Raw genomic sequence first — 24,475 nt, 5'->3', positions numbered from 1 at the left:
TGGAGACAGGGTCGGAATTAAACGAGATATGAACATACTGGGAAAGTTGATAGATTTGAATAAGGTGTGATTTAACATGGATAAGGGCTTGGTTCTCCACCTGGGTAACAAAATGCAAAACATGCATATTGGATGAAGGATACATTTCTGGGTAGCAGTGTGTGTACACATGATCTTGAGATCTAGGTGGATAGGAAGCTAAATATGAGCAGTCAGTGTGATACAGTGGTGAAAAGGGTGAACACAATCTTGAGGTATATTAACAAAGGCATAACATCCAAATCACAGGATGTTGTTATTTCACTATATACTGTGTTTGTCAGGCCCTAACTGGAGTATTGAGTGCAGTTCGGGAAGCCTCACTTCAAAAAAGATATTGACAAATTGGAACGGGTATAGAGGAGAGCAATCAGGATGATCAGGGGTTTGGAGACCAAGTCCTGTGGGGGAAAGACTGAGGGACCTGGGAATGTTCAGTTTGGAGAAAAGAAGGTTGAGGGAAGCCGTGGTCCCTGATTGCTCTCTTTAAGTATTTAAAAGGCTGTCACTTAGAGGAGGGAAGGGAGCTGTTTCTGTTGGCAACAGAGGATGACTTACAATAATGTGTTTAAACTACAGAATGGAAGGTACCGGCTGAACATTAAGAAAATCTTCTTCACATTAACAATAATCCAACTGTGGCATTGGCTTTCTAGGGATGTGGTGGGTTCCCTTTCATTGGCAGTCTTCAAGGAGCAGCTGGATGAATACTTGTTGGGGATGCATTAGGCTGTTCCTGCATTAGTCAGGGGGTTGGAATAGATTGTCTGTAAGACCCCTTCCAACTCCATGATTCTATGACTTGTAGCAATGGTAGTAACAAAAGTGAGCAGGATCCAAATGCCTGGTCTAGATGCATGCAAGGTTTATTGTAAGAACACTTGCTTACATTATTTTTTTATATTATCCACATAACACAGATTGTAGGAATTACCTATACATTACACACAAACATGTTTCAATGCCTCAGTTCCTTTTTTAAAATAGTAAACTTTCCGAAGGAATAGAAAGTTCATAATGAAGAAATAACAGTTGGAAGGGGATGCTTAACCTACCCCTATCTGCCATTTCTCTACTTCAAATCATCATTACCACCATCATGTTGTGGTGCTCCCCCCCCCCCCAAGTTGGAATGAAGAGGCAGACACAAGGTTTGGAACTAAAGGACCACTTTTTAAATATAAGATCAACCATTAAATATGGCAAGGGCCAACTAGTGGTACAGGTCAAGCCAGGGGGTTACCCCTGGACCACTGCCTTGACCTGTCTGGGTGAGTTCCGCAGCCCCAGGTTGGAGCCATCAATGTAATGGTTTTACCCTGGCCAGCCAGGCAAAAAGGCCCTTCAGGCTTCTAAAGCCTCAGCTGTACAGTATGAGGGAAGGACTTGCACATGGTTTTCATTGCAGGCAGTCTCCAGGTGGTGGTAGCCATCACAAGCATACCATCCGCTCCGGGTAGACCTCATTTCCCCACCAATGGGGAATTGCCAAGGGGTGCTCACCAGCCTGCTCCCTATCTCCAAACTCTCTCTTGCCAGTGACTTACAACGATGCCCCACCATTGCCAATTATCTCAAACCTCTGCCTACAATGCAATGTAGGCAAAAAGACACCTCTCTCTCCTTGCCAATATGGAGAGAGGAGAGAAAAAATCCTACCTGGCTCTGGGAACAGCAGCCGGCTAATCCTGCACTACTTACAGGGTGAGGTGGGTGGGCCGAGCATGCAGAGCAACTGCTAGCTGGGAGGGCAAAGTCACCTTCTGAAGGCTCTGTCTCTGCCACTCCAGCCAAATCCCCATATGCCCGGGAGATGCCTCTACCTCCTCCTTCTGAGGGGGCAAAATACGGTCCCCAGCTCAAGCCACTGCATGGCAGCCAGGAGTACCACATTACACATAACCCTTCTCAAGGTTAAAAACAGAGGGGGAGACAAGGAAAGGATTACGTTTTCTCCTTCCATCACAGCCGCTATTTCAAGTTCCTATCTTCTGAAGTGGCTTTGTGGTTTAATAAAAGGAACCAGGATATTCTAACATTATTATCTGACTAGTTCTTTTCCTATCTCACTGACAGTCCTCAAAGATTCGCTGTTACTGGTAGGCTATCATATCTGAGTAGTATGACAGATATGAAAGCTTCATTGGTGTCCCTCAGGGCTAGATCCTTTTAACAATGTTCTTTAACATCTATGTACATCATTTGGTGGAGATTGTTTTGAGCCTTAGGGCTGGCTGTCACCAATACACAGATGACACCCAACTATGTGTCTTTTTAACAAAGCCACCAGAAGTGGCAGTCTTGGTGCTAAACCAATGCCTGGAAGGGGTGGTTAGGGAGGAACAAATTGAAACCGAATCCAGGGAAGATGGAGATGATGCTAGTAGGGAAGGATTATTGCATGGGTTGCCTCCAATACAAATAAATAGTGTGATGGCTTGTGTCTCTGATTTGGTAAAAAGCCTAGGAGATACATTGGACCCATTGTTTCCGGTAGGTAGCTGTGTTGGTCTGCAGTAGAAAGGCAGGATTTAAGTTCAGTAGCACCCTAAATTTTCAGCGTATAAGCTTTCAACAATCAAAGCTCCCTTCTTCAGGCATCTGAAGAAGATCTTGTTGGTCTCTAAGGTATCACTGGACTCAAATTCTGCTGGACCCATTCCTGCTCCTATAAAAACAAGCTGGGAAGTGGCTAAGAGCTATTTTTGTTATCTATACAGAGTACACCATCTGGCCCCCTGTCTTGATGGTGCTGACCTTGCCATACTGATTCATGCCTCTGTTACCTCAAAGATAGAGTATTATGATGTACTCTATGTGGGGCTGCCTTTGAAAACTGTTCAGAAAGTTCAGCTACTACAGAATACTGTTCATATATTATTGACCAGTTTATGCCAGTATCATCATATTATGTTTTGGTTACCTATTTGTTTCCATACATTTATCAGGGCTCAGAATTTAGCTCCTGTCATATACAATCACTATTTTTGTTACAAAAACAAAATACGTCTCAGTTTTAAAAGTAAATGGATGGACACATGTTTGGTTTGGGCATGAGATGGAAAATTCGGGTTAATGATTAGGTAGTAGGTATTGTGAAAGACCTCCACCTGAGACCCTGGAGAGCCACTGCCAGTCTGAGTAGAGACAATATTGACAGTGATGGACCAGTGGTCTAATTCACTATAAGGCATTTCATGTGTGCTCATATGGTAGTGAGGGTAATAGTCATTTGAGGCACTTTCAAGCAAGCAATTCTCAAAGTGCAAACAGGAAAGTTTTGATCCCATGAGAACTACGGTTGTCAGCTCCCTGGTGGGAAATTTCTGGAGATCTGGTGGGTGGAGCCTAGAGTGGGCAGAGTTCGGAAGAGAAGGGACCTCAGCAGGATATAATGCCATAAAAGCAGCCATTTTCTCCAGGCCAACCAAACTCTTGTCTGGAGATCATTAGTAATTCTGAGATATCTCCAGCCCCCACCTGCAGGTTTACAAATCTAGGAACATGGCAATATTTCAGACACTGAACATTTGAACAATTGACTCACCAACCTCCATTTGTATTATGAACGGGATCCAAAATATAATTTAAAACAATGCCTGGTGTATATACTAATATTTATTGCTTTAAACAGGAGTTGCTTCAGCATTTTTAAAGAGGCATGTTTTCCTTTTCTGGAAACAACCATAATGTACTTTACATGCTTGATGGCAAGCATTCCCCACCCCACTTCATGCTTCTTTCAGTTTGTCTGCATCCACGAACATGAAACAGATGTCTCTACTCTATTTTTGTAACTTGCTCTGTTAGCTACATGGAGCATATTCTCCTTTCATAGCATAAAGAGAGTGCACTTTGCATTTCTAAATGTTCCAAGAAAGTGAAAAGTCAATCCAGAGTCCCGTAAGTCATATTTATTAAATTAATTTAAGGATCTTACAGTACACACTTAAGCAGGGTTGTTTTTCTGGGAAAAGAGGTGACAGAACTCTCAAGAGGGAAAAGAGGAAGAAGCACACGGGTTTCTTTGAAATAATATTTTCAAGCACTATTGCTGAGTATTTTCAAGAGGTGCCAGAACTCCATTCCACCGCGTTCCCCCTGAAAAAAAGCCCTGCATTTAAGTATATATATATATTAAGTATATATATAAAACCTATCCAAATCAAGGCCAGATTATACTAATCCAGGATTCTTGGGTTTAAAAGGAAAGATGAAGCCCAAGCTTTATATAATTGTTCTTCCAAACTGTCAGAATGAAGGAGGATGGGTAAGATCATCCTACAACAATTATATCTACACTGCTACCTAAGGAAATTATCATTTCTTTCCAAGGAGCTCAGGAAAATATTCTCTATAAGATTTATGCGTAAGATTGTGCCATTTGGATATACATTCAAAAGAAATTACAGATCAGGAGGATGTCATTTGTGCTGCTAAACAAAGTATCCTCTCAGCTTCCTCATTAAAGAGGAAGAAATAATTCCCTTAAATTAAACTACTTGTAACTGATGGCATATACAAGCACGCAGAGAAAACTTCCTGCAAATATTTTCTCTTGCACTGTTTTTCAAAATCTGTATGTTGACTATATCTATTATTAAAAAGAATGTTTCTGAACAGTGAAACAAAAAGTGCTTCTTGATTTTCTATAACAAATTTAAGGATACAAAGTGAATTGCACAGCTGTGCCAGTACATTAAAGGACAAGGAGCCATTGGTCTTGCACGCACTATCATGCTCAACAATCCCTAAGTACAAACTGTACTAAAAGCAATGTATTGTATAAATAACAATCCATGGATATGCTGCCATTGTAATTTCTAAGACTGCAACATCTCCCAAAGGTCCTTCTGTGGTCACAGAAATAGCCGTGGGATTAGATCTGTGGGGCACCAGTTCACTTTTCCAGGCATTCCCCCTCTCTGGGAATAGTTGGGAAGGACTGCACTGAGGTTGTCTGCCAAAGCAAACTGGAGCTCTTCCTGTGATTCCAATTTCAATCCACATTAAATCAATGAGACTTACTTCTAAATAAATGTGATAAAGCTCAAAGTAGAATAAGATTGGCACCCTGATCATATAAAACTGCTTTAGTAGAATAGCGACTGGGGCCATAACACCTAAAACATGATCCAATGCCTGGCATACAGCATCTGTTTGTTTATTTATGTTATTTATACTCTGCCTTACTCACTGAGAATACCTGCTTACAGGTAATCAAGAAATTGCCTGCTGTTAAAATAGTTATCCTGCTAAACAGATGGAGTTTTAACACAGACTCTGAGCTACCAGGCAGCAGGTCTTCCCTGTCCATAGTCTCTCTGGAACCACCATGTGATGACTGTTGCTCTCTCTCTCTCTCTCTCTCTCTCTCTCTCTCTCTCTCTCTCTCTCTCTCTCTCTCTCTCTCTCTCTCTGAGTGTGTGTGTGGATGGGTGTGTAGTATCATTTTTGGTGCACAATGCCATAACATATGTATGATGTCCCCATGTCCTTAAACCACAGAAATAACACCAGAGGCAGTTTTTAAACTCAAAAATAACTAAGGAGTTTATTAACATTAATGAGAAAAGGTTAGGTGAAATCAGAATGAAACTTTTTGATGTACAATTCAACATATATACATCTAGATCACTGAGATAACATTCAGAACGTGCACAGACTTCATTTTTTAGGCTCTTCACTGTTACTTAAGGCTTCTGTTAGGCTTTGTTTCCCTTGTTTCTTCCCCCAAGCACCTTTTTAATATTCCCTTTTTCTTTTTAGTATTCTCTGTCACTTCTGGGGTTAGGAAGGCCGGTACCCTCTTATTAGCACCCCAAGCCCCCTCTCTGCACACACCAGTGCTTTCTTTCAGCCCTCAACTGAACCTGGAGGTCTCCTCAGGCAGTTTATCCATCACCAGGGATTTCTCCTCTCTCAGAGCTGTCTTCCCATTTCAATTGGGAAGGGATAATCTCCACTGCTTTAGAAGATCTATCCCTTTCTTTTTGGCCCCTTTGGGAGTCTGCACATACTACCCAAATCTACTGCCAACTTTTCCAGTTCTCCTCTTGGTGATGAAACTGCTTTCCCTGAGGACTCGGTCTCTCAACTTTTTCACCCCCCCCCTCTTTTCCAGGACTAACCCTCCTCTCTCAGCTCAGCTACCCAATTCAATGCCTAGGAGTAGCCTGCCACTCAAATCTCTCTGACACTGAGAGGGATAAACTCTTAATAGTCCTACAAAGGCTAGTGGTGTAGCAATATCATATGTTTGTTAAGCCTAACTATGTATACTTGAGCAAAATTCAAGTCCAGTAGATACTTAAAGGCTAACAAATGGTATAAACTTTTTTAGGGTAAAAGATACCTGATAAAAGGAGCTTGACTCGAAGTTTTATACTGTGGGAACTCTTTGCTGGTCTTTAAGATGTAACTGGACTTGAACTTTGCTCATCTACTGCTGACCAGCATGGCTATCCCCCTGAAATTATATTTACTTGTAAATTAGTGCCATTGATTGCTTCAACATAAATACTAGGGTGCCCGCCTCCAGATTTGGGTATGGAGATCACACAGAATTATAACTGATCTCCAGACTGCAGAGATCAGTTCCCTGGAGCAAATGGTTGCTTTAGAGGATGGACTATCTGGCATTATAAGCTGCTCAAGTCTCACCCCTTCCCAAATTCTACCCTCTCCAGGCTCTACTCCCAAATCTGCAGGAATTTCCCAAGCCAGTGTTGGCAACTTTAATAAGTACAGATGGATTTGTATTGTTCTTGGCAAATAAGACCCGCTGAATGAAAGGATCTTCCAAATGATTTCAGAATAAATATCTAGGAAGCCAGAGTCTACATAGATGAGCACTAGGGGTTATTTTTTGACTAAATGTGAAAATGAAGGGGGTAAAGTTAGGCCTGGAACAGAAATCAACAGAATTTAGTTTCATGATAATAGCAAAGAAAGATTGTGGGGGTAGTATTTTTCAAAAGTTCAGGCTGTAATGTAACATGTTTAAAAAGAAAGCCAAAGTTGAGTAGTTTTGATTTCAACAGGAGTTCTTTCTCCAATTTTACTAAATCAATAGGATTTAAAACTACTTAGCTTCAGCAGCCTTGTAATCCAAACTACCAGACAGAAATGCCAAGACATGTCTGAGCTGTGTTTTGATTACCTGTTTTAGTGGATCAAATTAAGAAAGGGAGAATACAATCAGAGAGAGGGAAATGAATTATGTTTATCGTACCTTGTTCACATAGCCTCTTGGTGAGAGATCCTTCATCTTGAAAATAAATAATTCTCTTTTGCACAATACTTGCCCTGTTGAAGACATGAAACACAGTGTTTGTGAAGTTCATTCTGCAGTTGAGGAAATTAATAATAAATTGTACATGGAAAGTGAAGAACATTCTTTAAATTATACTTATGATATATTTAATTTATAGACTTTGCAAACTGAATACAATTAAGGTGCTAAAGGTTTAGTGGATCCTGAGCAAGGGCTTCTAATTAATGATCTACTATGCAGGAAGCCAATATGTGTGGAAGTTCTTCATCTCCTTGACATCTCCCTTTAGACAATTCCTTGAGTGTTGCCAGGTTGTCCACTCAAAGCCTCTAGTCCAAAATCAGAGGAAGAAAAAACACTGAAAAAAACCTTATCCATATAAAGTTCATCAGGTATATAATAAAATGTCTACTGAAGAATATTCCAGTTGCTGAATCAGCATGATAACTGCACACCTGTCATAAATTTTTACTAAATCTGTAAGAACATATTCCAGAAGAGTCACTTTTACTGATAACCAAAGTTCAAAGTTTGGGGGAGTATTAAAGTGCATTTATTTATTCCAAACAGTTTTAACCCATCCTTTCCTAAAATCAGACTTGAGGTAAATTATAATAACATTAAAAAAATGTTAAAAACCTATCACAAATAACAACAAATATGAATCTGCCAAGGCGGACATCCACAAAATTATACCATATAACAGTAAATAATACGTTAGACAAGCTGTTCCAAAAACCCTCCCATAAAGTTCCACTTTATACAACTTGTGGAATCTCAGCATAGTGAGTATGTTTATACAAGCCAAAAGGAGTGATGTTACTACATTGAATGGAAATACACTGAGAGAGGTGCAAATATGCAGTCTATAAGCTATTATGGGCTTTAAAAGATCTAACCAGTACTTTGAATTGAACATGTAAACACACCAAAAGTCCTTGTAGTGTTTTCAGTGTGTGTTTGTGTATGTGTTATGTGCCATTAAGTCACCACTGCCTATGGTGGCCCTATGAATAAAAGACCTCCAAAATGTTCTATCATTAAGAGACTTGCTCAGATCTTGCAAACTGGAGGACAAGGCTTTTTTATTGAGTCATGCCATCTCACTTTGAGTCTTTCTCTTTTGCAGGCTAGAGCTGAACGAGGGGAGAGCTAGGAGGCAAGGTGACAAAACACACCAGACAACTGTGATGGAGTTAAAAGAGGCCACAACTTTATTGATTTATAGCTCCCAAAGCATTGGCACTGCATAGGGCATTGATCTGTGCACTGGCTGACCTGTCTGCTAGTCAATGACTGCCACACCCCCTCAGACCCCAACTGAGTGGGGGAATCATGGGGTGACAGTTAGTAGGATACCACATGGGTGTACACCCCTGTGTGGATCCCCTTCCACCTGAGACTGAGGTGGACCTGACAGCCCCAGAGCTGGGCATACACCTGTTATGCTTCACTCTCCAGACCCCTTATGGGGATTCCCATAATAGGGAAACTAAGCTTGCCCCCCAACGGATCAGTTCCCAATGCCCAAATTGCCTACTCCACTTCAAAGTTGTAGCAAAAGGGAGGGCTAGGTGGGATGCCAACCATGAGGCAAGTGCCGAGGGGCAGGGTGAGCTTCCCCTAACAAGAGGTTGGCGGTGGACCTGAAAGAAAACCATTTATCCCAGGTCTACAGTCCTTTCCCTGCTCCCACCACCAAGGCCAGCCAGCTTTGATTGGTCAGCCTCAGCATAGATCCAAGGTGGCACCGGATGCCCCCTGCAGATGCTGCAGGGAGCCCCACTGCCCTTCAAACATGGCGGCTGCCATGCACCTCCACTTTTCCTCCTGCTCAGCCTGCAACCCAGCCCCTCAGGTAAGTCTGGGGCCTGTGTTTGCAGGCTAGCACTGAAGAGGGGGAGAGCCAGGAGGTAAGGCAATAAAACACACCAGACAACTGTGACGGAGTTCAAAGAGGCTACAACTTTATTGATTTACAGCTTGTGGAGCATTGGCACTGCTTCGGACACTGATCTGAGTATCAGCTGATCCACATGCCAGTTGATGACCCCCACACACACCCCATCACACCGCAGCTAGGGAGACCATGGAATGACAGTTAGTGGAATACCACATGGAATCCACCCTGTGTGGATTCCCTGCCACCTGAGAGGCAGACCTGACTGCCATACCTCACTCTCCAGACCCCTTATGGAGATCCTCATAATAGGGAAAGTGAGCATGCAGGCCCTGTTTCCCTCAAAATGGATTGGTGCCCAATGCTCAAACTGCCACAAGAGCCACAAAATGGCTCCCGCCAAAGCTAGAGCTGCAATCAACACAGAAGCTGCTCCAGATGTCCTGTGACCAAACACCCAGTCCCCAGCTGGACAGTCGCACCCTAACAGGCCAGAACAAGGCCTCCACACTGAAGAGATGTCTGGGCAAGGAATAACCAAACCTCTCCAAGACTGTACCAACTCTTCCACAGCCATTCACATTCCCAGCCAAGTCAAACCCCCCCATCATAGCTTGCTGCACGATACTGCGAACGGTGCCCCAGTAAGTTCAATGGCAGTATGCAAATCAAGCCAAGCTGCTGGGCCCATCCACCTGAGGACGCAGTACGTGATGCTGAGCCCCAGATTCAGACTGCCCTTCGCTGAACTGAAAGGATGCCAACAAACAGGAAAGTGGGAGAAAGCAGTTTAGGGAAGGTGATAATTACCAGTCTTGAAGGTAGAGGTCCATAAAGACAGTAACAAAATTACCAGAGTTTCATGAAGAAGAAAAGCCCAGACAAATTTGGGGGTGTATGGTGGGTCCCAACACACAGAGCACATAGATAGGAAGCCCAGTTATAGGGTGAAATGCTCCCTGGGGCAAGCTGCTGTCTTGCTTCCAAAAACAATAACTTAAGAGTTTGTCCAGAGTTGGGAGAGGCTTGAAGTGATTATCTGAGATAGGCTATAAGTGAAAATATTGCTTGATGACTTGGTAAGCACAGGATGGGAAAGCTACTAAGGTTTGCTGAATAGCTTTGATTAAATAGTTGGGTGAGGAGAAATGTAGCAGGGTATTGATGGAATTAGACAATGGTTTTCACTAGAAACCTGATTATCATGGCAGCTCTCTAGGGTGTGGAGGGGCCATCAATCAGTCAACCACCTCTGACTCATGTTCTGGTAGTTGGCATTCACTCTGCCTTGGGCCAGGCAGTACCCTGGATGTATGGCATAACAGGAAGGGGTTTATGATATTCCATACATAAACTGCCCTCTCAGCATAGAGAGGGGCTTGATTGCTAACAGGAGCATGTATATCACTCCCATTTTCTGTCACTCTATTGGCTTCCCATCAATTACCGGGCTCAATTCAAGGTCATGACTATCACATTCAAAGCCCTTCATGGTCACAGCCCTTCATATCTGTGTGACTGCCTCTCCCCTTATGTTTTGCCATTGCAGCTTTGTTCATCTGGACAGGGCCTTCTGCGGATTCTGCCCTGTAGTTGGGCAGAATAAATAGCTGCCCACACACGTGCTTTTTCTGTGATGGCCCACACCTTATGGAACGACCTGCCTGAAGAGATCAGGAAAGCTCCCACTGCCCTGGCTTTCAGTAAACTATGAAAAACTGAATTATTCAGGAGGGCTTTCTATCCAGATAATAGGGCTATGTCATAAGTAATAGGTCAGAGAGATGCTTTGTTAGGGACAGGGATTATATGCTATGCTATTGGATACTGTATGCTGATGTGGATAGGTGCCACTAGGGACTTTCCAAGTTGCTTAACATACCATGTAAATTAGTTATGTTTCAGAAAGATCTTATCTCTATGCTCAACTTCAAGCTCATTTTCAAATTTTCTGCTACTGTATCTTATTGAATTATTTCACTGAATGTTCTATTGTTCATCATTGTACTTGCTTGGTGAATGTCCTACTTGTTTATTGTATTATGCTTTATTTGCACTGTGTAATCTGCCTTGGATCTCAGTGAGAAAGTATGATAATACATAAATATAAAATAAATAATATACCTAGGATTTACCAGAAAATCTATCATAAAACTGTACAGTTTACAGTAATTCCTAAAGTGTTGTGCTGATAGGATGATGTCACTTTTAGGTTTGCCTTAGAAGTGATGTCAGAGTGATGGTACCTACCATTTTCCAAACTCCCAGTCTCCCGGTGAGTGCCAGTTATTGGCTGGAAACCCTACCTAGAAAATAAAAAAAGCAGCAGGAAGGGAGAAAATAGAAGTAATAGTGGAACATTGGGAAGAGAAGAAGGCAGTGAGAAAGTGGGGGTAAAGAAGGAGAAATCAGCCATGGCAGGATACAAGAAGGAAGAGGTGAGCAGGGGAAAGGAAGGAGGAATTTATGGAAGGGTTGCCTGAGGAAGAAGAGTAAGATGGAGAAAGCAGGGGTCCAGCAGAGGAAGAGGCTTCCCCTCCTTCCCCTGAATTCCTTATGGTTGCTTAAAAAATAATTCATTCTCCTTGCTGCAGCAGTATAATCCTTGATCCATCTGGAGGTAAAATGTGCTCTGGATGCACTTTTTTTTAGCAGAATGCACACAGACATGTCACTACAACTTTGACTTTGACTTTAGTCTTCAGTTGGTCAGGGAAAAGGTAGACATACACCTTTTTAAATAATAAAATTAATCTAAATGAAATAAAAACCATTTATGAAGAATAGAAGACTCTACACACACACACACTCAAACATACATACACACACATAGAAATACAAAGTTCTCTGCAAAGGACTAATCTCTCACAGTTTCCTCCAAATCTTGTAGGCAGTTACATTCCTGTAATCTTTGGATCTTATCACCTTTACTACATATCTGAGGTCTGCTTTATACATTACATTTTTTTCATTTACTAAGATCATCTCCATTGCCACTTGTCTGAAAATCTACTATCTTCTTACTGGATAAATAACATCTGCCTTAAAATTGCCTAGAGTTTGTTGACCATGTAAAACACAGCTGTGTGGGTGATATTAAACTGTGATGGACTGTTAAAAGAAGCTTCTTTACCAAAAAGAGATAGCTGAGAGAAAGCTCAAAGGAATGACATATTATGAAGTACATTTCCCTCTTGAAAAGCATCAATTCCAAGCTTTACACTTTAAATATTTAATGAGTAGAAAAGGTCAGGAGTTGGTAATTACAGAAGTAACCTGCTGAAATTAATCAGATTCTGATGGCAGAAGAGGTTGAAAGTGATGTCAGCAGAATTTTATCTGCAGGCAGTACTAGGAGTCAGGACTGCACATCCTGTTTGGTGAGAAATTCTTTGGCTAACAAAAGTTCACTGGATCCAATGAAGATCCAAATAAGTTCTTGTATTTCCATTTGTGTGACGTCCCCTTAAGGGCATGTGGAAACAGCCCTAGTCAGCTTACAAAATCATTTTAAAATTTCCAAATTTCCAAATTAAAAACCAAGATAAAAATATTTTAAGACCACTTCTGTTTTTAACTCCATAGTGTCAAACTAGCTCAAAACAATACAGTCTCTAGTGTATCTGTAATGTGCACTGATATATACTTTACCTATGACACTGCCAATATGAAAAACAGTATGATTCCATCAATAACCACAAAGTGAGGAATATGGATTTAAAGAAAGGGATTTTATATACCAATTCTGTGCCTTTCAGTATTACATGACTTGTACTTTTTCTATGCTCAGGATCCAATGTAGTATTTGTAATGCAACCTGTAAGAATATGACACTTGAAACAAGAAGACCAAAGAAGAATGTATGTTAAAACTCTGTAAAAACTGATTAATGTAGCAAACAAGGACAGCCGATTTTAGTATCATCTCACTCTCAAGGCTAAGAAAGAGAGAAACAGGCAGAAGGACAGATAAGTGGGGGAACATTCCTTTCCACCCACAGAAGGTGTCCTTCCGAGAGGAACAGGCACAAGGACAAGATAAGGAACTGCAAATCTTGGAAATTCCCCAATTAAGTAGCTGACCTAGACTTGCGTCTTCCAATAAAACTAAACCTAGACACCTGTGTCAAGACTACGAGCCAATAAGATAACAAATATTAGAATATTGTAATATTATTATAATTAACCTGAGGGTATAAATTGCTTTGCACTTCTATTGTAGCTTTGATGAGCTTTGGACACAAGGAGACCACCTGCTCCTGTGTAAATTGCTCCTCCATTGTTTAAATTAAACAATCTATTCTGCTTCAATTCAACAGGACTCTGTGGTGTGTGTCTCTTATTGTGATTGGCGAGAGGGACACCTAGGGCACAAGTTTGTGCATAACATCAGTCCACTTTTATAACAGTAGATGCCCGAATTTTTTTCGATTTCCTTATATCATTTATATATTTCTCTGAGAATATATTGTCTTCAGTTCTTCCTGACAAGAGATAGAATGTTTTCCCCCTCTAGATTGATGCCCACTTTGACGATCATCAAAGTGGGCATCATTATGAAATATGAGTATGTAACATTTTTTTCTCAGATGATAACATATTTACAAACAAACTGTAAACACTTTTCCTAGGAATCATTTTCTCAGCCCTAACACATGGCCTGTTCTACCTCTAGACACATACCTCACTCCTCTTTGACCAGTAATACTCAGCCTTATTCCAGCTCTGGCATACTCCATCTTTACTCTCAGCCATACTTCTTGATTTTTCTGAGCTATCTATTTCTGGGCTGCTCAGCCCAGGCCATTGTAGCTGTGCCTTTAACAGCAGACGTATCTTTTTAAATATATTGATATGTCTGCAGATGTGAAAATTTCATGTAGTTATCTCTGTAGATGAAGGCACGATTGAAAAACCTCCCAAAACTAAGACCTTTAGTGATCTTATATACAAGTGATGTTTGCTACTTGGTGAAAGGAAAGATGGTAGAACATGCACACTATCATATTTTCATTGACAAAACATGAGATTAGTGCATATGAGTTCATTTTGTTTATTTCATTATTTAAATTAAATACAAGTAGGACTACTTCACTATTGTGTTGTTTTGTTTCAGTATTGTTCCTTTCATTATTGTTTTATTTTTGTAAGTCTATTTCATCCTTATTTCCCATTGGTTTCAATGGAAAACCATACCGCTTTTTCTCAGGTCTTCCTATACTTTCATGGTTTTCCATCCAAATCTGATAAAGGGCTGTAATACTCCCTGGTATAATCACACAGCAAAATATCAGACAGATAGATAAAGGTCCCTTTTTTCAGGTAATGGAATGCATTCATATTTAACATTAAAATCTATGGGGAAATTGATAGGAAAGATGCCAGGTTGTACTCAAAAGTGACATGCCAGCATGCAGGATACTATTAATTTTTAATTTTATTTTTCTCCTGCCAGAACTCTGGCAATGAGCAAGGGAGTTAAACAACAGAAGGAATCTCATCACAATGGGAGGCTGGGAAAACCTACGGGCTCGGCATCTGGCCAGGCAAGTAGCAGCAGGAGAACCTTAAGGTGACTTGCTTGGATAGGGGATAAGGTTTGAAAAACAGCAGGCAATCATGGAATGCACACTGCAAGGGAAAATTTAGCACAGCAGGGCATGCATTAGGGAGGAGAGAGGAAAGTAAAAGTCCACCTCATATCCTTCAAGACTGCAGTAACAAAAGAAACCACAACAAAAAGAAAATAAAATCATAGGATTACTTTTGTTATAGGCTGTTTGGATGAGGAATTTGTTTTGTTTTTCTATTAATTATGATAATTACATAACACTACGTTTTCATAATTATTGTAATTAATAATGAAATAAATGTAGAAGCCTACAAAGTGTTCCATGTATGCCTCAGATCAGACCTGTATAGCACATCTGCATTTCTACATGTTCTGTAATGGTGGAGAGTCAAGTCATAACTGACTTATGGTGGTTTTCAAGGCAGGAGACTAACAGAGGTGATTTGCCATTGCCTGCCTCTACAACCCAAGTCTTCTTTGTTCATGGTTAATGCCAATCAGGAAAGTTTGAGCTTGGTTAATGCCAATCAGGAAAGTTTGTGCTTTCCTTACGTGCTATGGTGTCAGCAGTCAAGGCATGTGGAAACCTGTGGGTCTGCACATGACAAACCAATTAGTTCAACTAATCTTGGCATCCTTTCTGTCCGAGACCCGGCTCACCGGCCTCGGACTACCCCCCCCACTCCTCTGATGATCCCTGGCCCGCTTACCTGGGGGTGGGGGCCGGGGGCAGGCCTCCGCCAGCAGCCACGGGCCCCAGTGGTGGTGCCTCCATAGCTCCGCCGCCCGCCGCGCCGCGGACGGAGGCCCCGAGCGGGCACAGCATCAGCCGCGCCGGGAAATGGCAGCGGGCATGGCCAGTGGCCCGGCCGCGGCAACGAGGCTCGGGCGGGGGAGAAGGCCGCGTCCGGAGAGGTGAGGCTGCGCCGGGCCGTCAGACGCTGGCGCAGGTGCACCCGGCCGGCTAGGATGGCAGCCGGAGGTGGCGGGGCGAGGGGAGGGACAGGCCCGCCCAGGATTGGAGGGCGGCCCGGGGAAGGGCCGGACCACCCGGCCAGGGGCTGGGCCCACTGCCCGTCATGGGGGAGGAGGGTGGAGGGCAGAGGGGATTGGGGGAGAGCAGGGCAACCCTGCAAGCAGCCCACGAATGGGCTAGAGGGAGGTGGGCCCGGTGGGCGGGGCCACACCTGGCCCAGGTGTTGGGCCTGATGCTGGGCAGGGGCACCTGGGGGAAAGGGTGGAGCTGAGGCAGGGAGGGGATTTAAGGAGGCTCTGGAGGCAGGCCAAGGAGGAAGTGTAAGAGAAGGCGTCGGTGTCGCCACCTGGCCCATAGGTGCGCACACCGCTGATGCTGGCCAGACTGCCCTGAAGGCTAAGGTGCAGCTGGCCCGGGGTGGAGCCACGTGCTGACCGGTCTGCCGGTTCAGACAAGGGCCGCCCAAGTCTGAGGCCGCCCAGGAAGGAGCCTCCGCCGCTGTGGGGGACCCGCCTGACCACCACAGGCCACCAGCATGGACCCGCCGGGGCCGCCCCGCCTAGACCCGCCACCACCGCCAGGGGGTGCCTCCCCGCGTGACACTTTCCATTCCAGGGAGACAAACTCCATGTTCACAGCTTATAAGAGAGAGGATAGAAGGCAGAATTCCTTATATTCTTTTTAAAGCCAGCATTCTCTGTCATACTTCAGATGTGACCAAAGACACTCCAACTAGGTAGGCAAGATCAATCTAAAAACAACCAATTTAAGCTCTTTAACACCAATAATGGGAGCAAGCCACAGCAAAAGAGAGCATGATGCCAGATCTCCACAAGAGGGAGGAAGGTTAATTCACTTCTTCCCACAGTGGAACTGGTCCAACTGGTCCAACAGATCAGGGACTTAATAAAAATGGGATACTCAACAGAGTATCTACTCTTTTAAAAAAACAACATTTTATTGGATAGGTTGAAAAACATACTCATTTCGATATCTCTTTCTCCTACAAAATACATATTTCATCCCAACCCACCCTTCCCCTCCCCTCCCTTCTGACCCCCAACAGCACTTATACCATTTAATTCACATAATGTATTGTCGAAGGCTTTCACGGCCGGAGAACGATGGTTGTTGGGGGTTTTCCGGGCTGTATTGCCGTGGTCTTGGCATTGTAGTTCCTGACATTTCGCCAGCAGCTGTGGCTGGCATCTTCAGAGGTGTAGCACCAAAAGACAGAGATCTCTCAGTGTCACAGTGTGGAAAAGATGTAGGTCATTTGTATCTACTCAGGAGGGGAAATTAATCTACTCAATGAGGAAATTAATCATCTAAACCACGCACTTCAGGCAAATGGCTACTCCAGAAATGAAATCCGAAGAGCAATCAAACCCAGGATGAATCAAACAACCAAGGAATAACAGTCACCTACAGGAAAAGTGTTTTTGCCATATATCAAAGGAATTACTGATCAGATGGGAAAGCTTATGGAAAAGCATAACCTTCAAGCAGTATTCAGACCCACCCGAAAAATACAACAGATGCTACGATCAGCAAAAGACAGCAGAGACCCCCTCACCTCTGCAGGAGTATACCGTATACCCTGCAGCTGTGGACAAGTTTACATCGGGACCACAAAGCGTAGCATCCAGACAAGAATAAAAGAACATGAAAGACACTGCAGACTTGGACAGCCTGAAAAATCAGCAGTGGCTGAACATAGCCTAACTCAAACAGGGCACAGTATCTTATTCCAGGACACCAAAATACTGGACAACACTTCCAACTACTTTGTCAGACTGCACAGGGAAGCCATTGAAATTCACAAGCATAAGCAAAACTTCAACAGGAAAGAAGAAACCTTAAGAATGAACAGAGCATGGGCTCCAGTTCTGAAAAACACCAGGCCAACGAAACACTCCACACCCGACAATAGCCCTGCGGAGAAGATTAGCACATCAAGCACCAATCCATATGCAAAAGAACCTCCTCAGGATTCAGTGAAGCCTCCCGCCATTAGCATTCCACACCCTGGGAAACTCTTACAGAATGACTCAGCTCAACCCCACCCCTCCTGAGTAGATACAAATGACCTACATCTTTTCCACACTGTGACACTGAGAGATCTCTGTCTTTTGGTGCTACACCTCTGAAGATGCCAGCCACAGCTGCTGGCGAAACGTCAGGAACTACAATGCCAAGACCACGGCAATACAGCCCGGAAAACCCCCAACAACCATAATTCACATAATATTCCCTCAAATTAGATTATTTCTCATAATCTTCTAAGGTAAAGTTATAGTCAATATAAAATTCAATAGATTACATAATATTCATCAAAAGTTATCCATGGACCACAGTTGGTCCTTTACATCCCAATTCTTTTCCAAATAATCTTTAAATTTTTTCCAATCCATCAAAAAATCATTTAAACTTTGTTCTTTTAACTTTCTAGTTAATTTGTCCATTTCCACCATGTGCAGAAGTTTTTGTATCCATTCATCAACTTCTGGTATCTTGTCCTGCTTCCAATATTGTGCATACAACAGTCTTGCAGTTATAATCATATACCATAATAGTGTTCTATCTTTCATATTTACAGTTTCCATGTTAAGACCTAACAAGAACATTTCAGGATTTTTCTGCAAATTACACTTCAAAATTTTTAATATTTCAGCATGAATAGAAGACCAAAATTGTTTTGCCTTGTCACAAGTCCACCACATATGGTAAAAAGAGCCTTCATGTTCCTGACATTTCCAACACTTATTTGACATAACATTATTCATATTTGCCAATTTTTTTGGCGTTAAATACCATCTATACATCATTTTATAACAGTTCTCCTTCAAATTAATACACGTAGATATTTTCAAGGCATTTTTCCATAAATACTCCCATGATTCCATTGTAATCTCTTTATTAAAATTCAATGCCCATTTCACCATTTGAACCTTAACCACTTCATCTTCTGTATACCATTTCAATAATAGTTTATAAAATTTCGAAATCATTTTTCTATCATCTCCTAATAAAAGTTCTTCCATTTCTTAATTTTCCCTTCTAAAACCAAATTTCTTTTTATCTGACTCATGTAAGTCTTTAATTTGCCGGTATTGTAGCCATCCATATTTAAAAGTTAAGTCCTCTTCTTTCTTCATTTTGACTATATCTCCATGCATTAACAACAAGCCTTTGTAAGTTAGCCATTCCTTCCCTTGATATTCTGAATGCGGTTTTATAACTTCTGCAGGAACAATCCATAAAGGTCTTCTTTCTTCCAAACATTTTTTGTACTTCAGCCATACAGAGAAAATACTTTTTCTTATATAATGATGTAAGAACATACCATCCATTTTATATTTGTCATACCATAAATAAGCATGCCAGCCAAAAATATTGTTGTGTCTAGAGATGGGCACGATCTGCATTATGATAAAAAACCCTCACCATAATGGCAATCACCTGATCGTGACCTGGTGGATCGTTGTCTTCCACAGCAAATGATCCAGCAGTCGGGAGGGGGCTGGACCTGGGCTGGACTGGGGCGATTGTGATAGGATCAGGAAACTAGACATTCAGGCGCCAACAATCTATTCCCCTGGTAACGGAGGCAGGGGAATGCCTGAGTTCTGTTTGCCCTCCTTCTTTCACGGAGGTTTCATGCTGCACACGGAGCAAAAGAAATTTAAGGCAAGAAACTTGATAATATTTCCCCTAGCGAGGAAAAGCAAACAGTTGTGAGTGAAAAGGTGGCTTCCTGAGAAAAATATAAGCAAAGTGATTGGGAGAGGAAGAGGTTAAGAGAGAGAGAAAACAAAAACCCCTGGCTTTGAGAGCGGCTATCAGTAGAAGCTGTTTTGCGCTCCTCTCCTCCTGAGTTCATTCAGTGCGTTGAAAGAGTTAACACTGGCTTCTCAGCCCAGTGCCTGCATCCTTTTTGCAAGAAGTTAAGAAGGAGAAGACGGGAAGTTAATATGCAAAAGAAAATACAGCCACCTTTAAACTCTCAGCTGGTGGAACTCTAATTAGACAGGGGGTACAAATGATTTGGCTTTTTCATGACTAGAAGGGTAATACTTGGTAAATAGAGGGCTCAGAAGAGCTGAGCAGGAGTGTATACTGTCCCAGATCATGTCCAATGCCACAAACAGGACCAAAAGATCTAAAATATGACAGCCTTTTTGTTTTGTTTCAATGTAAAAATCATATGAGTTCATGAGGATCCGTGTCTCAGATGTATGTTTTTTCACCGTGGCAGCACCAAATATTTTGGATCTGTGTTTTTTATATTTCAGTCTGTGGACCTGGCTGTGATATGTGATTTGATGTTTCATTTGTGTTTTTCCTATTTAAAAAACCATAGGATCCGCGAGGATCCGTGTGGATCCTGGTTTTACTTTCTTCCTGTTTAAAATATGCTTTTGGAAGACTGGCTGCTTGCTTTTAAAATCAGGTGGGGAGGAATGGAGGATTCTATCCCTGCTTTTTTTAAAAAGCTGGCTGAAACTTGTTGACGGGGTGTCTCTCTCTCTCTCTATTTGGAGAGGCAGGGACGGGTTAAAAACTTCCCCCCCTCTGCTCTAAGTGTGTGTGTGTGTGTGTGTGTGTGTGCGTGCACGCACGCGCACGCGCACGCAAGTAAGAAAACATCCCCTCCCTGAGAGGAGGTGGCTCATCGCCGGATTAAAAACTCCCCCCCCCCTCTGCTCTAAGTGTGTGGGGGGGCGCCCCTCTGCTTTGGCCTCCCCGATCCCAGATCCCAGATCGGAAATGGGACTTGATCAGAGTGAATCGGTGATCTGGGGTCATAGCCAGCGCAGATCCACGATCAGCTTGATCGGTATTTTTTTTTTGGATCATGCCCATGTCTAGTTGTGTCCTTCCAAAGTTAACAACTTATGATTAGTTAGGTTTACCCAATCTGTTAGCCATGTCAAACGGATCGCTTCATGATATAATCTCAAATTTGGCATTTGCAAACCACCTCTTTCTTTTGCATCACACAGTACCTTCATCTTAACCCTTGGTTTTTTGCCCGCCCAAACAAAATTTAACTATTTCCTTTGCCACTTATCAAATTGTTTCACCTCTTTAACAATTGGGATTGTTTGCAATAAAAACATTACCCTTGGTAATACATTCATTTTCACCACAGATATACGACCCATCAATGACAAGTTCAATTTATTCCATTTTATCATATCTTTTTCCAATTGTACCCACAGTTTTTCATAGTTGTTCTTATATAAATCTATATTTTTCATTGTTAACTCAATTCCCAGATATTTTGTTTTTTTGACCACTTCACACTCAGTAAGTCTCATTAACTCCCCCTGCTTTGCTTTAGTCATATTTTTACATAGCAGTTTGGACTTTGATTTGTTAATATAAAATCCTGCCAAATCTCCAAACTCCTTGATCATGTTCAATAGCAACAGAAGTGTCTGAACTGGATCTTCCAAGATAAACATCACATCATCTGCAAATGCCCTAAACTTATAGGAAAAATCTTTCGATCTTATACCCTTAATACTTTGATCTTCTCTTATTTGCCTTAACAAAATTTCTAAAACCAGGATAAACAACAAGGGGGAGAGTGGACATCCTTGCCTTGTACCTTTTCTAACTTTAAGTTTGTCTGTCAAATCATTATTCAAACACATTATCGCTTGCTGGTCTCGGTATACTGCCTTTATGGCTTTTATAAATCCTTCCCCAAAATTCATTTTTTCTATTATTAAAAACATAAAATCCCAATTCAAATTGTTAAAGGCTTTCTCTGCATCCGCAAAGAAAAAACCCACCTCTTTCTCAGGGTGTTTATCATACTCTATTGCATCGATTACAACTCTCAAATTGTCTTTTATTTGTCTGCTAGGCAAAAAACCTGCTTGTTCTTCCATTAAGAATACCGTCAATCTTTCAGCCAGAACTCTTGCAAAAATCTTGTAGTCATTATTTAAGAGAGAGAGAGGTCTATAGTTTTTAACATCAGTTAGGTCTTGTACCTCCTTGGGAATCAACGAAATATTGGCTTCATTCCATGAATTTGGTATTTCCGTTTTCTTCATAATATCATTCATCAAAACTTGTAGGACCAGTACCAAGTCCTTTTTCAGAACTTTGTAAAATTTAGCTGAGATCCCATCTGGACCTGGTGCCTTACCCAGTTTCATTGAGTCAATAGAATTTGAAATTCCCTCCTCTGTAATTAGAGTATTCAAGACTTTCTTCATATAATCTGAAATCTTAGGTAACTTAACCTTGTCCAAATACAGATCAATAACTTCTTTGTCAATCAGCTTTTTCTGAAATAGTTTAGCATAATACTTATAGAAAGCTCTTTTTATTCCTTGATGATCTATAATTTCTTTCCCTTTCTCCAAAATTCTGCCAATTACTTTTTTTCCCTCTTCTTTTCTTCAGTTGCCAGGCTAAAAATTTCCCTGGCTTATTAGCCCCCTCAAAAGATTTTTGCTGCAATTTTTTAAAATCCCATTCTAATTCCTTGTTTGCAAAACCACTCAACTGTTCCTGCAAAATTTTAATTTCCCGTATAATTTTCTTTTTTCCTGGTCTCTTCCTTAATTCTTGTTTTCTTAGCTATTTTCTCCTGGATTTCTTGAAATTTCTTTTCTCTGTTTTTCTTTTCTTTACTATTTAGTGTAATCAGGTTACCCCTGATCACTGCTTTGTAGGCATCCCATACTGTTTGTATTGGTACCTCTTTGCCAATATTAAGTTGAAAGAAAAAAATAGTTTCCTTCTGAATATAGTCCACATTAATTTGTCTCTGAAATAAATCTTCATTTAATCTCCATCTAGGTTTCTTATAACCTATTGTACTCTTCCACATTAATGGATTATGGTCAGAGCTCACTCTGGGCATAACTTCAATTTTTTTTGGTTAATAAACTGATGTCTTTTGTTGTCCAGATCATGTCTATCCTTGAAAAGGATTGATGTCTTACTGAATAAAAAGTAAAATATTTTGTTTTAGGGTTCCATTTCCTCCAAACATCTTCTAAATTTTCTTGTTTTACTAAATCAAAAAAGATCTTGGTAATTTCCCCTCTTTACTTTGAATCCTTTTTTACTCTTTATCTAATTGCAAATTTACAGTCCCATTAAAGTCTCCCATCAACATTATCTGGTCATAAGTCACTTTGTCTAAATTCTGATTTAATTCCTTAAAATAAGCATCTTTGGCACCATTAGGTGCATAGATGCCAAAAACTAAAGTCTTCTTAAAATTCAGCATAATTTCAACTGCTAAAAATCTTCCTTCCTTGTCTCTAAAAGCCATTTTGGGTTCCAATTCTTTCTTTATATAAATCACAATTCCTCTCTTCTTTTGTTTTGCTGATGAAAAAAATTATTCTCCTAAAAATCCATTTTTTAAAAACCTACAGTCCTGTTCTTTAATATGAGTTTCTTGCAAACAAATTATATTACATTTTTGTTTCCTTAGCCAATGAAAAACTGATTTACACTTCTGGGGTGCATTAAGTCCGTTCACATTCCAAGAAATTAATTTGTATTCCATACTGGTTTACTCTTTACCAAATCCCCCAAAGTATTTTTGGTTGTCAAACAAAAACCTTATCATCTGCTCCTTTATCTTGATGTTAACTTTTGTAGCCTGAAAGTTGAAACTCAAACCTTCTGGAAGTTCCCATCTGTACCTAATGCTCTTTGATCTCAATTTCTCTGTCAATTCTCTGTATTTCTTTCTATCTTGGAATACTTTCCTGGGAAGTTCTTTCATAATCCAAATTTCTTTCCTTCAGTATCCAGTGGGTCTTTATAGTGTTCCCTCAGGATCTCTTCTCTGGGTTTCTTGGTTGACAATTGGATAATTATGTCTCTTGGCAAGATTTTTTGTTGAGCATAAGCAGAATTCATTCTGTAAATAAGGTCAGAGTTGTCTTCTATATCTTCTGGCTGTTTTCCTAAAAGCTTTGCCAAAGCTCTCACAATTTGTTCTTGTACATTTTCACTTAGAGACTCTGCCACTCCTTTCAGTCTCAGGTGGGTTTCTGTTGCTTTGCATTCCATCAATATCACGAGCTCTTGAAACTTCTGGTTCTCACCACTCAAATTCATAAGTCTTTTGTTCCACTTCTTGTATTTTCTGCGTTCTTACCTGTAGTTCCTTTTTCATCTCACCCAGCTCCTTTCTTACTTCTGTCATCTCTGCTTGCATCAGTTCTTTCATGCTTTTAATTATTTTTTCAGTTTGAGTTTCCTCCATTTTTGCATGCCTTCTAACATTCTTTTTTCCAAAACTTCCATTGCTGCTTGCCACTCTTGTTTATCTTTATCTAATTTCTTTGCCATCCTTGGACTAGCCTTGGATCCACTCCAAGTTGCAGCCCTGCTTCTGAGCTCCGTTGTTAAAATAGGTTTTCAATCAACAACACCAATCCTCTTATTTTCATATAGATTCAGTCAGTTATTAACTTACCAGTTAAATTGCTCTATGGTAGCTCTGTATGGTTCTTATTTCCATTCCCCAAATGGCTACTCTTCACTTCCTGTTTACTTCCACCCTCCAAATCCTCTCTAGGCACCAATTCACGTTTCTCTATGATTTTCTCAGTCTCACGATGTCTTATAGTTGCTCTCTCCACGGTGCCCCTCCCAGCCAACACAGTTCTTATCGGCACTCAGAAACCACAGGCATGCATAAACAATCTTGTTTTTCTCTTCA

The 24,475-nt window shown here is 41.3% G+C and overlaps 1 protein-coding gene across 2 annotated transcripts in view; it reads right to left on the bottom strand.

The window, feature by feature from the left end:
- Positions 1-24,475, bottom strand: part of SPON1 (spondin 1) — a 595,298-nt gene that overhangs the window by 422,129 nt on the left and 148,694 nt on the right. For both annotated transcript variants that reach the window (XM_054971838.1, XM_054971839.1), the window contains exon 4: positions 7,274-7,347. In XM_054971838.1, the coding sequence (XP_054827813.1) occupies positions 7,274-7,347 (74 nt within the window). The remainder of the gene's footprint in view (positions 1-7,273; positions 7,348-24,475) is intronic.

This window comes from Eublepharis macularius, chromosome 2 (genome assembly GCF_028583425.1).
Source record: "Eublepharis macularius isolate TG4126 chromosome 2, MPM_Emac_v1.0, whole genome shotgun sequence".
Taxonomy (NCBI): Eukaryota; Metazoa; Chordata; class Lepidosauria; order Squamata; family Eublepharidae; genus Eublepharis; species Eublepharis macularius.
This window is presented reverse-complemented; position numbering and strand designations above follow the sequence as displayed.